The sequence below is a fragment of the Bison bison genome, unplaced genomic scaffold (assembly GCF_000754665.1).
Source record: "Bison bison bison isolate TAMUID 2011002044 unplaced genomic scaffold, Bison_UMD1.0 scf7180017864322, whole genome shotgun sequence".
NCBI lineage: Eukaryota > Metazoa > Chordata > Mammalia > Artiodactyla > Bovidae > Bison > Bison bison.
Genome location: NW_011494894.1, coordinates 7,720,383 through 7,733,891, shown reverse-complemented (window position 1 = coordinate 7,733,891; position 13,509 = coordinate 7,720,383). Strand labels below are relative to the sequence as shown.

General features: G+C 44.2%; 1 protein-coding gene across 1 annotated transcript in view; it reads left to right on the top strand.

Annotated features, from left to right (window-relative positions):
• The window catches only part of LAMC2 (laminin, gamma 2), a gene marked incomplete at its 5' end in the record, with an annotated part of 67,640 nt that overhangs the window by 33,827 nt on the left and 20,304 nt on the right, over nt 1–13,509 (top strand). The window contains 7 exons of the mRNA XM_010853129.1: nt 1,669–1,805; nt 2,597–2,719; nt 4,563–4,752; nt 7,968–8,080; nt 10,803–11,021; nt 11,661–11,843; nt 12,703–12,948. Coding sequence (XP_010851431.1) covers nt 1,669–1,805; nt 2,597–2,719; nt 4,563–4,752; nt 7,968–8,080; nt 10,803–11,021; nt 11,661–11,843; nt 12,703–12,948 — 1,211 coding nt within the window. The remainder of the gene's footprint in view (nt 1–1,668; nt 1,806–2,596; nt 2,720–4,562; nt 4,753–7,967; nt 8,081–10,802; nt 11,022–11,660; nt 11,844–12,702; nt 12,949–13,509) is intronic.

Sequence of the window (13,509 nt, the reverse complement as noted above, 5' to 3'; positions counted from 1 at the left end):
ACACCATAGTTCAAAAGCATCAATCCTTCTGTGTTCAGCTTTCTTTATAGTCCAACTCTCACATCCATACATGACTGACTACTGGAAAAACCATAGCCTTGACTAGACGGACCTTTGTTGACAAGGTAATGTCTCTGCTTTTGAATATGCTATCTAGGTTGGTCATAACTTTCCTTCCAAGGAACAAGCATCTTTTAATTTCATGGCTGCAACCACCATCTGCAGTGATTGAAGCCCCCAAAAATAAAGTCAGCCACTGTTTCCACTATTTCCCCATCCATTTCCCATGAAGTGATGGGACCAGATGCCATGATCTTAGTTTTCTGAATGTTGAGCTTTAAGTCAACTTTTTCACTGTCCTCTTTAGAGGCTCTTTAGTTCTTTGCTTTCTGCCATAAGGGTGGTGTCATCTGCATATCTGAGGTTATTGATATTTCTCCCTGCAATCTTGATTCCAGCTTGTGCTTCTTCCAGCCCAGCATTTCTCATGATGTACTCTGCATGTAAGTTAAATAAGCAGGGTGACAATATACAGCCTTGACGTACTCCTTGGAACCAGTCTGTTGTTCCATGTCCAGTTCTAACTGTTGCTTCCTGACCTGCATACAGATTTCTCAAGAGGCAGGTCAGTGGTCTGGTATTCCCATCTCTTTAAGAATTTTCCAGAGTTTGTTGTGATCCACACAGTCAAAGGCTTTGGCATAGTCAATAAAGCAGAAGTAGATGTTTTTCTGCAACTCTCTTGCTTTTTTTATGAAATTGGCCTTTGCTAAAAATGTACCAGCCCCACAATATCCTCCCTCCTTTCTAGAAGTGACCTCCATTCTTCATAATTTATCTCCCAAGTATATCCTTAAGCACACCCCTCCCTTCCCTTTCTGCCTTCATCATTCTTTCTTCACCCTTTCTCTGACTCACTTCTTCCTTCACTTATCCCTCCCCCCTTCCTTCTTTCCTTGTTTTTTAATCTCTTTTAATCTGCAGTTTTCCTCCACAGAAACTATAATGAGTATTTAAACCCTTGATCTATAGAGGAAAAAAAAGATATTTATTTACTGCTGTTTTATGTAGCATCTACAGTTCACAGCTAGCCTGCCTTTCTGATTTTGCACAATGGAAGTGAAGTGAAAATGAAAGTTGCTCAGTCATGTCCAACTCTTTGTGACCCCATGGACTATACAGTGCATGGAATTCTCCAGGCCAGAATACTAGTTTGGGTAGCCTTTCTCTTCTCCAGGGGATTTTCCCAATCCAGGGGCATTTGCCTGTCTTTTGCTGGCCCCCACTTCCCACCCTATTACCCCCTTTAAACACTTGCTCTAGGACTGGGCCAACTCTACACAGCCCTACCTGACCCCTCCTCATCTTGCCCACTGAATTCCTTACCAAGGATGGGAAAAATCACCGTTTCCAGACCATCACGCCCAATGTGTTGCTGCTCTGCTAGAGCAAGAGAAAGTGAATATTCTTCTTGCTTTCTTAATGGGGGCCTGTGATTGTCCATCTGGAGGTTTGGGAGTGAGAGTGGTATGTGCAACTGAGTATTTCTCGCCTTTGGGAATTAATGGGCTGGGTGGGAGAGAAAGTAGAAATGATCAGTCACCGTATTCTCTGTGGGGATGAGAAATAGCCTATAATATTGTCCTAATTTCCAAAACGCCCCTGCAGGTGCCGACCAGGTTACTATCACCTGGATGGGAGAAACCCTGAGGGCTGCACCCAGTGTTTTTGCTACGGGCATTCAGCCAGCTGCCAAAGCTCTGGAGACTACAGTGTCCATAAAATCACATCTACCTTCCATCAAGGTAAAGCGTTCTGTTTTCTGGGTGTTTTGCTTTTATTTACTGCTATATAGGGCTTTGTGCTTGTAGACTTCTGTCCGCAGGATGGGGTCCTTGAGTCATCTTTAACAGGATGACTCTCTTCTAGCTTTAAATGTACATTATTTTGTCAGGCAATAAGAAAGAGCCTCGTGTCTTGGAAAAGTTATATTCAGACCAGCTTATGAATGACTTATAAAAACAACTAAAAAGAGAACAGATTTTCAACTCCCTGCATTTCCTATTAATGTACTTTAAACCACAAAAGAATCATTGGATTGAGGGGCTTAACACAAGTCTTGGAATGGAATTCACATTCACTAATATTATTTCTTTCATGTATGCCAAACGAGTTAATTTATGTGAAATTAGTTACCAAGCTACAAAGCACTCTAAAAATATGGGAGATTAATATGATCTCAACTCTGAGTTTCTCTCTGGACATACTGGACCCTCTTACCTCACTAAGGCCAGACTGTGTTTATGTAAATGAAATAAAAATGCAAATTACAGGCAGATGAAAACATGTTCTCTTATTCCAAGAGTCAGATTCAAAGACAAGAAGTTAAAGCAGGTGTAAACAGGAGTAGGTGAAGGTGAAAGCCAAGTAGAGAGGTGCATAGGGAATTCTGAGGATGGTGCACGAATGTGGAAATATAAAGAAAACCCACTTGTTACTCACTCATTGCTAGTGAGTAGCAATCAAGTCTTGCCTTGTTTAACTCAACAGATGATAAGGTTTGTTCTAATGAAGAGTGGTTTTACTTATGTTCCAGATGTTGATGGCTGGAAGGCTGTCCAGAGAAATGGATTTCCTGCAAAGCTCCAGTGGTCACAGCGCCATCAAGATGTGTTTAGCTCCGCACGACGATCAGACCCTGTCTATTTTGTGGCTCCTGGTACGTGTGGTGTTTTTCCTGTAGATGTCAATTTAGAAGACTAGGAAGTCAGGATAGAAGAATGGGGTTAGAAAACATGAAAATATTATCACTTAGTGTCCAGGGCAGTAGCATCTCCAGAAGACAATTGGGGCTTCAGTCCTATTGACAAAGTCACGGCCCAATAGGGTAGAACTGGGTGTCCAGGTGGTCAGATCCCAGTGCAGGTTCCTGCTTCAGTCAAATGGCAAATTTCTAAGTTTCCCACCAAGACAAGAAATAAGGATTCGGGTCAAATCTGTGGGTCTATCAGGAAGCAGATGGAAAGGTGAAGACAAAGCATTTCTCAAAGCTTTAAACCAATTGTAAATTTTAAAAATATAAAAATCAGAAAAGTTGGATGGAAAAGCTCTGGTTAAAACTTTTTTTAGATTTCTTTTTTTTTCATGTGGCTCATTTTTAAGTCTTTATTGAATTTAGTACAATATTCCTTCTGTGTTATGTTTTAGCTTTCAATGGCACCCCACTCCAGTACTCTTGCCTGGAAAATCCCATGGGCAGAGGAGCCTGGTAGGCTGCAGTCCATGGGGTCGCTAAGAGTTGGACACGGCTGAGCGACTTCACTTTCACTTTTCACTTTCATGCCTTGGAGAAGGAAATGGCAACCCACTCCAGTGTTCTTGCCTGGAGAATCCCAGGGACGGTGGAGCCTGGTGGGCTGCCTGCCGTCTATGGGGTCACACAGAGTCGGACACGACTAAAGTGACTTAGCAGACCATGAGATTATGTGGGATCTTAGTTCCTTGATCAGGGATTGAACCCACACCCCATGTATTGGAAGGCAAAGTCTTAGCCACTGGACCACCAAGGAAGTCCTTCTGGCTAGAATTTCTAGTTCATATTCTTAGCTGATATGTGATTCCTGGGCAAGGTGGCCTCTTAACTTTTCCAAACTTTAATTCCCTCAGCTATTAAGTGGGAAGAATAATGACTAACTCCAAGAATTATTGCCACCAAATGTGATGATGTTTGTGCAAGTATTCTATAAACTAGAAAGCACTATGTACCAGATGGTACTATTGCTGATAGACCTGGGAATCTCTACATATTGGTCTGTCATAAGGGCCAACAAAGGTCCATCTAGTCAAAGCTATGGTTTTTCCAGTAGTCATGTATGGATGTGAGAGTTGAACTCTAAAGAAAGCTGAGTGCCGAAGAACTGATGCTTTAGAACTGTGGTGTTGGAGAGGACTCTTGAGAGTCCCTTGGACTGCAAGGAGATCCAACCAGTCCACCCTAAAGGAAATCAGTCCTGAATATTCATTGGAAGGACTCATGCTGAAGCTGAAACTCCAATACTTTGGCCACCTGATGGGAAGAGCTGACTCATTTGAAAAGACCCTGATGCTAGAGAAGACTTAAGGTGGGAGGAGAAGGGGATGACAGAGGATGAGATGGTTGGATGGCATCATTGACTCAATGGACATGAGTTTGAGCAAGCTCCAGGAGTTGGTGATGGACAGGGAAGCCTGATGTGCTGCAGTCCATGTGGTTGCAAAGAGTCAGACATGACTGAGCGACTGAACTGAAGTGATAAGGGCCATGCTGTGAATCATGTAATAGATGAAATTGTCTTATAATGAGGCCCTTTTAGCATTTCATTAACTAACCCTTCTTCATAGTCAATAGCAGTATGGCCATGTTCAGTGCCATGAACTGGCTCTTCTCAAAGAGTAGTTTGTGGGGAGTGATGGGTGAATAATACAGAACTCCAAGAGAAATTGCCAACATCCATGCAAACCTGCTCACTCCTTTTCTTCTCTAGTCCCCCAGCTGATCCTAGTCTTTTTGATCTGTTTCACAGCCAAATTTCTTGGGAATCAACAGGTGAGCTATGGGCAGAGCCTGTCTTTTGACTACCGTGTGGACAGGGGAGGCAGACACCCATCTGCCCATGATGTGATTCTGGAAGGTGCTGGTCTACAGATCACAGCTCCCTTGATGCCACGTGACAAGACACTGCCTTGTGGGATCACCAAGACTTACACATTCAGGTAAAGAGAGAGACTGCAAGTAAGTCAAATAGAGCAAACGGTGTTTGAAGTCTGATTCCTTTGTTTATTCATTCAGTGATCATTCATTTATTCAACAAGCGTTTCTGAGCACCTTTATGGACCAAATATGGCGTTATGTGCTGAGACAGGTCATGACTGCTGCCCACAAGTCCCTGACAGGCTAATGGGGAGAAAAATAAACTGATCATTGCAGTGCAGCTTGTAAGAGACAAAGTGGACACCAGTGTTTTGAATACATGCAGGAGGCATCAGTAACTCGCATTGGAGTGATGATCTAGGAAAGCTTACTGAGAAGATGTGACAATGAAGAGTAGCTTTCTAAGGAAAGAAAAGGAGTGAAGGTTACCATGGCAGAAAAAGTATGTTTGAGGAAGTTTTGTACATTTAGGAAATTCTAAGTGATTAGGCATGAGTGGAACATGGAACAGGGGAGAGGAATACAGTGAGAAGTGAGGTCAGAGAAGAGGCGGAGGTGAGGTCATGGATGGTCCTGTGTGTGTCTAAGGAAGTTACATGTTATCCTGTGAAATGGGAGATTTTTTGAAGTATGATTGACCTACAACACTATGTTAGTTCCAGGTCCATAACATAGTGATTCAATGTTTCTATACATTACAAAATGATCACGACAATTCTAGTTACCACCTGGCCCTATACAGTGCTAGTAGATTCTTGACTGTGTTTCCCAGGCTGTACATTTCATCCTTGTGGTTCATTTATTTTATAACTGGAAGTTTTTACCTTTTAATCTCTCTCACCGTTCACTCACCCCCCACACCCTCCCTTCTTATGACTCTGTTTTTGTTTCATTATGTTTGTCTTTTAGATTTTACATGTAAATGAAATCATATGACATTTGTCTTTCTCTGTCTAAATTCTTTCACTTAGCATAACACCCTCTAGGTCTATCCATGTGGCTGCAAATGGCAAGAATTCATTCTTTTTATGGCTGAGTAATATTCCATCACACACACACACACTCCACATCTTCTGTATCTGCTATTGATGGACATTTTCCATATCTTGACTATTGTGAATAATGTTGTAGTGAACATATAGGTGTTCTTGTTTCTTTCAGAAGAATACCCAGAAGTGGACTTGCTGGATCGTATAGTAGTTCTATTTTTAATCTTTTTGAGGAACCTCCACACTGGTTTCCATAGCACCTGAACCAATTTACATTCCCACCAACAGTGCACAAACATTCCCTTTTCTCCACATCCTTGCCAACACTTGTTATTTGTTGTCTTTTTGATAGTAGCCATTCTGACAGGTGTGGGATGATATCTCATCGTGGTTTTGGTTTGCATTTCTTTGATGATTAGTGATGTTGAGCATCTTTTCATGTGCCTGTTGCCCATCTGTATTCCTTCTTTGGAAAACTGTTTATTTAGGTCCTCTGCCCATATTTTAATTGAGCTGTTTATTTTTTTGATGTTGAGTTGTGTAACTTATTTGTATATTTTGGATAATAATCCCTTATCAAGTACATCACTTGCAAATATTTCTCTCTAGTACGGGAATTTTGAATGGTGGGTACAGAGAGTTCAGGGGAGGGGATGTGCCTATCACATGCTTAATAGTGTATCAGAGGCTAAGAATTCAAGATGAAGAAACATGGTCTTTGTCTTCTAAGAGCTCTTGTCTTGTAGAGCATGTTATTATTTGTGCAAACATAATACAGTATAAAGTCACTTCAGTGGTGGTGCATGCTCATGGGGACTTGGGAGGAAAGGAAGGAGTGGCTTAGTTCTGTCTGAAGAAGTCAGGAAAAACTTCACTAGGAGAACTGTGTGGACTGAGAACAGAAATAAGCACCAGGCTTTGCCAGGGACAAATCAGGACAACCTGCACATGTGAGTATATGTGGGAATGCACAGGTATAATATAGGGCATTGGTGAGCAGTAGTTATGGCTGGAACACAGCTAGTACAGGGCAGATGGGCAGATAAAGTTAAAAGGGCTGGGAAAAGACCCAGCATGGTGGTTCTTGGATGTCATGTCCAGGTGCTGAGATCTGGCCCATGCCTGCAAGATGATGGAAATCTATTGAGAGATTAGAAGTAGAGGAGAGACATGATCAGATGTGGAGGCTGGGTGCAAATCCTGTGTGGAGGACGGTTTGGGTAGAGTCTTTAACTGAACCATCGGATCACATTCACAGTGGTTCAGATGAAGGTTGTTGGGGGCCTACCCCAGGGTAGAACTAAAGGCAATAATGTATAGAAGACCCACAACACACACTGTGTTCTTCAGTAACCAACTGCAGCTTATTCTGATGCACACACTTAGCTCTCCATGCTGGAACACCCATTCCCACAGTCTCAGCTTGGTGAACTACTCTTTGAGATTCAGCTTACAGGTTTTCCCTTTGTATTTGCCTTCTCAGAACCCCAGGTAAAGTTACAGTCCATCGTGAATTTCTGCGGCGTGCTGTTCACACATCTGTTATAGCACTCTCTGCATTGTATCATAATTACATGTTTACCCACCACCTTGGGTAGACATTGATCACCTCACTCTACTTGTCTTTGTATTCTCTGTCCTAATACAGCTTCTAGCTCAAAACAAGTGCACAGTAAATACTTATTTCATGAATCAGTGGATGAGGCAAAAGGGTTAGGGTTGTTCCTGGAAGAGCTATTCCAGTAAAAACCAAAAAACCTTAAAATAAAAAAATGGTACAGGGGCTGGTGATGTGATACACCGAGGCAACACGATGCCAAAACTAAGAAGTATTAGATGTGGACAGTGTGAAAGGTGGACACTGGCTTGTGAGAAGAGGAGGTGAAACATGCTCAGATAACAAATCATTTAAACAACAAAACCAAACATGAATGACAGCTCTTAAAAATCAGAGCTTCTGGACTCAGAGATGTTCCTGCTCTTAGGTTTCGTGTGACCAAGAATAGAAAGTGGTCTCTGAGGACTTGGACCCACACTGGATGCCGTAACCCCTGGAGTTCAGCTTCCTACACTCCATCACATCCTGTGGGGCTTGCATTGCCCACGGAGTGGGAAAGCTCCAGGCTTGTGCCTACAGGGATATGGCTCCCTGTCCTTTGTCCCCCTCTAAGCAGGGCTGTGAAGGGGCCTAGTTGTTCCTGCACTCTCGGGCATAATTGAATCAGGTATACACATTATAAGATTTGATAAGAGTTGGATTTTTCACCTTTTGGTTTTAAATCATGCAGATTAAATGAACATCCAAGCAGTAATTGGAGACCCAAGCTGAGTTACTTTGAGTATCGGAGGTTACTGCGGAACCTCACAGCCCTGAGGATCCGAGCTACCTACGGAGAATACAGTAAGTGACTGAAAAAAAGGAATTCCTCCCTTGTTAGGCTGTCGTTTAACTTACTTTAGCTCTCTAACTTGGTGACAGTCTCCAAACAAGTAGACAAACTATGAATGGTTTTGATGTAGAATCTCTGATTGGGTCTACAGTTTTACATTCTACAAGACGTTGTTAACACATTACTGACCAGAGATGTATTAATACATCTTTTGTTACCCAAACGTTATTGACCAGAGTATTTCAATATAACAAATCACCAACCACAACCATTAGTTTGTGCAAAAATCCCCCGGTCAATAAAGAGTTAAGAAGGAGTAGTTCTTGGAAAGAGGTCACATCAATGAAGAATAAATGATGCTGCCTTGCTAAAGAGTCTCTGAATTTAGATTGAAGCCGATTACTTGAAGAAGGTAACCTATAGCAAAAGGGCACGTTCCCTTAGCTCAGAAGTGGCATCTACAACACTGTTCTCTTTATTTCTTGAGTAGTTTCCCTTTGGGATTATACTCGGTACTACCATGTTTGGACATCACTGTGTATTTTGTAAATTCCCATTATTGAACTTTCTACATTTCTACATACTACGTAGTATGTAGTATGTATGTATGTAGTATGTAGTATGTATATATAACTCAACTTATAACTCAACTACGTTGAGTTCTCCTTATCGTGGTTGGAATTATTTAAATGAGACTGCTTAAGCTTTTTTAGCATCCATGTAAAAAGGATGCCTGGCTAACATGCACCATTTCCATGTGACTGATACAGTGAATAAAGCAGGAAGTGGAAAAGATGTTTACGCACAATTTATTGAATCTTTACTATGTGCCAAGTGCACTAGGATACATGCATTGTCTTATTTAATTTCATGACAACATGGGAGGTGGATACCTCTGTCATTTCTCTTCTGTAGCTGAGGAAACACAGTCAGAGGTATTGTGTGACTTGTCCAATTCACAGAGCTAGTGAGGATCAAGCCAGAATTCAAATCCTGATTTTTCTGACACCAGAACCAGTGCACTCAGCGATGATGAAGTGCTACACCATTATGCACGCCAGAGTGAGTGAATGTCATCTGGGCTATCACTGAAAAAATTAATCAGTAGTCACTCTATACTCGAATAAAAGATAAAAAGTTAAAAAAAAAAGTCAATCTAAGAAAGAAATGGAAAGTCTTATTCAAGCCAATATAAGAAGTAGAGCCTGGAGGCTGTCTCTCGGAAAGTTTTGAGAACTGTTCCAAAGTGGTAAAGGGGAAGCCAGTATGTATGTGACCTTGGAAGGAGTGTGTGCAGTTAAGCACATGTCTTGGTAGAAGGGTACTGCTATTCCCAGGGGACAGATATCTTAATTAATGGTTTTAGTGCTTCTCTAAGTATGAGAAGATCCAATAAACTGGATCAATAGAATTTTTCCTGAAAATATCTGACTGTCTAAGGGCCGGTTTTGTCAGGTTTATGAGAGCACAAGGTACTTCATTCTGATCTTTGTCTTGAATTCCTTTCAGGATGTGCTGTAGGTCAGCGACCACAGTGGCTAAAGACTTGATTCTTGTAGAACAGGATAGTGGGCAGTGTTCTTTATTTTACAGTCCTTTCCCTTCTGTCTTAATTTCAGTCATGGTTTGGGAGGTATTTTGTGACCACTTTGTCCCACAGCGCTAGAAATGCACATTCCCAAGTCAAGTGAGGACTTTTTCGACAGGCCACAGAAAGTGCTGTTACTGGGCCAGTTTCTGTTAACAGTAACCAAAAGCCTCTGGACCACCTGTCTCACTAGGCTGTTACAGTCCTCAGAACAGTTCCCTTTTGTTGTTTCTTCCCACACTGTACATTATTACAATCACTGATCTTGTAAAACTATGTATTTGATCAAATTGTTTCTAGTCACCTAATTATCATTAATTTTATCTGAGGCTCAGGCACACATTTGGTGGGTTTCCCAGGTGGCTCAGTGGTAAAGAATCTGCCTGTCAGTGCAGGAGATGTAAGAGACATGGGTTCAGTCCCTGGGTCGGAAAGACCCCCTGAAGGAGGAAATGGCAACCCCCTCCAGTACTCTTGCCTGGAGAATCCCATGGTCAGAGGAACCTGGCAGGCTACAGTCCATGGGGTTGCAAAGAGTCGGACACAACTGAGTGACTGAGCGTGCATGCCTACATTTGCAGGGAACTTTAATCTTGTAAAATAGGCAGCATATAATATAACTAGTAACATTAATAAGGTCATAAGCAAGTATTTAAAGTAAGAACTTCCATTATGCGTGACCCAGTTTCTCCAGGTTGTCTGACTAGTCAGTTCTGCACCAATCGCTGTCTTTAAGGGAAATGATATATTGGCATTGACATAAAGTTCACGAATGATGTCTGCACATACAAGGCAAGTAAGCAGGAGGTCACTGTGACCCCTTTCCAGGATTGACAAAGGAATGTTATGTCTAAGGAGTTACATGGCTGGAGCCAGAAGGAGAAAAGTTGATCTTTGTGGTTGAGCAGGTATTTCTGCCACATGGGAGCTCTGCTTAACACATAATGCAGATGCACAATGTAAGTAGAAGGGAGGAAGGAAGCCAAAGGGCAGAGAGAAAGTTTTATGTCTAAATTTTCCTCGTCTTGCCTTAAAATGTGTATTTCTTTTTATTAAGGAGTTAAGAAACAAATCCAGTGTGAGGCCTGACTTTAGATCCCTGGACCTAACCACTTGTTGTCTCCCTCCTGTCTTCTCTCTTGCAGGCACTGGGTACCTCGACAACGTGACCTTGATCTCAGCCCGCCCCGTCTCGGGAACCCCAGCACCCTGGGTTGAACAATGTGTATGTCCTGTTGGGTACAAGGGACAGTTCTGCCACGAATGTGCTTCTGGCTACAAAAGAGATTCAGCCAGACTGGGACCTTTCGGCACCTGTATTCCTTGTAACTGCCAAGGGGGAGGGGCCTGTGATCCAGACACAGGTGAGTGAAAAGACACCGGGACCAGGCGGTTCGGGGTGCAGCCAGGTGACCGGGGTCTCCCGTGGAAGAGAGAGCTGTGCAGGAAAGGCCGTGCCTGAGCTCATTTCAGAGATGGGAAAGGATTAAGGAGAGCAGGGCTGGACTCCAGGGAAGATGGACACGGCGCTTTATTACATTCCATCCTTTTCACGATGGAAATGCCACAAGATTGTGAGAAAGGTGCTAGGTTACAGGAAATGGCTGTCACGGTTCAGTGCTGGGTCGGGGAGCTGGTGTCACATTGCAAGAATTGTTTGGGGAGATCAAAGGCAGTGTCAGGACCGGAATGAATATGCCGACAAGTGGTGTAGTCAGGCCGTGGGGAAGAGGGGAGTGGTGTTAACTTATGGATGGTGGTAAAAGGAGTGCGTGTCTGCTTAGCCTGGGAGAGGGAGGGTGAGATTCAGGGTCGTGGCCATGTTTAGAGTTGGCAGGAGGGCAGAGGGGAGGGCCAGCGCTCAGGCACTCTGGGGAAAGCTGCAGACAGGGAGGCTTTGAATTACTAACCCCTGCCTCCCACGCGTCGTCCTCTGTATTAAAGAAAGTGGATAGTTTTACCTGCTCATTTCTCTGCCCCTCCGTTCTCCCTCTGCCTCCCAGGAGATTGTTACTCAGGGGATGAGAACCCTGACATTGAGTGTGAGGACTGCCCCATCGGTTTCTACAACGACCCGCATGACCCAGGCAGCTGCAAGCCCTGTCCCTGTCGCAATGGGTTCAGCTGCTCCGTGATGCCCGAGACAGAGGAGGTGGTGTGCAATAACTGTCCCCACGGCGTCACTGGTGAGGCCAGCTGCCCACCCTGTCCTCCTGCCATGCATCTGTCCAATCCAAGGGATCTCCAGGGACTGCTCGTGACTCAGGGTTATTCTCAATGGGCTCATTTTAAAGATAAGGAGAGATCGATGCCCAAGAGCTGAAGTGGATTGAAGAAGGGCAGGGTGTAGAGCTATGGGAGGAGATATCTAAAGCTGTTTTAAGAGGTTTGTAATTAGGAGGCGAAGTTGTCAGATGAAATATGGAATTTAACTAAGTTTTAAAAAAATGAACCCCAAGGAGGGACTTCCCTAGTGGCCCAGTTGTTAAGATTTCACATTCCAGTGGGGTGAAGATGGGGGTTGGGGATGGGATGAGGGGTTGAGGGGTGGGTGCAGGTTTGATCTCTAGTTGGGGGTCTAAGATCCCACATGCTGCATGGCCAAAAAACCCAAAGATAAATAATATTATAACAAATTCAATATAGATTTAAAAAAAGGTCCTCATCAAAAACAAACAAAAAAAATTGAACCAAGCTAAAGAAGGAAACTTAGTAACGTTATATGTGTCACACCTCTCTGCTGGTTGGTCTCAAAGAAGAGCTTGTCTTGAGCCGCAGCCTTGGTGGTTTGGTGCTCCATCTGACTTTTCCCTAGCCAGCTTGTTAACTGGCAGGAAGGCCCCTGGTCGTGCTTGTGTTCTAGAATCTGTGACCACCGTGGAGTGGAAGAGTCAGCCTCTTGCTGTGGGTTCCTGCTCCTGAGCCTGCTTTTGTGGGGTCCCAGGTTAGGGAAGCTCTTCTGGGGAGTAGCATAATTTCAGCCTCTGCCTCTGGTTTTGCTTCTAATCGATGATCCTGTGGGCGGCTTGACTTGGTTCCTTCCAGGTGCCCGCTGCGAGCTCTGTGCCGACGGCTACTTTGGGGACCCCTTTGGGGAACATGGTCCAGTGAGGCCTTGTCAGCCTTGTCAGTGCAGCGACAATGTGGACCCCAGTGCCCCCGGGAACTGCGACCGCCTGACAGGCAGGTGTCTGAAGTGCCTTCACAACACGACCGGTGCCCACTGCGACCAGTGCAAAGCCGGCTACTATGGGGACCCCTTGGCTCCCAACCCAGCGGACAAGTGTCGAGGTAGGACTGCACCCCTAGGCAGACTGGCCAGGTTCTGTGTGTGTGTGTGCGTGTGTGCATGTACACGTGTGAGAACATACAAATGGGCAAGGCTGACCACGGGTAATATTGTGATGCTACTTTGGCTTCTCTGACCTGCCTGGACCTTTCACTGATCAGAAGTCTTAAGACCAATTTCCCCTGCAGCAGGGCTCTGGCAGTCAGAGCCAGAGGATGTCGAAAGGGTTAAGGCTGAGTGGGAGAAGTGAAGAGGGCCAGGTTTACATTCCAAAGTGGAAGAGGAGATAAAATGGGGCTGCCTCCTATGCTAGTCCCCAGGCTGGTAGGCAGGCAAGTGGCCGCCAGACCCGTAAGAGGGAGGTAATAAATGACTCGAGATGAAGCCTGGACACCCTGAAGTGGGAGGGGAATGGGCTGTAAAGTAGTTGGAGAGACCCTCTCAGGAAGTCAGTGTGATTGATGTATAGAAAGGTGACAGTCCACACGTCTCCTAAGGAGGTCGGGCTTCAAAGCAGTAGCTCTCGTGGAGCATTCCTGGGGGCTGCTTCAGATCAGATCAAA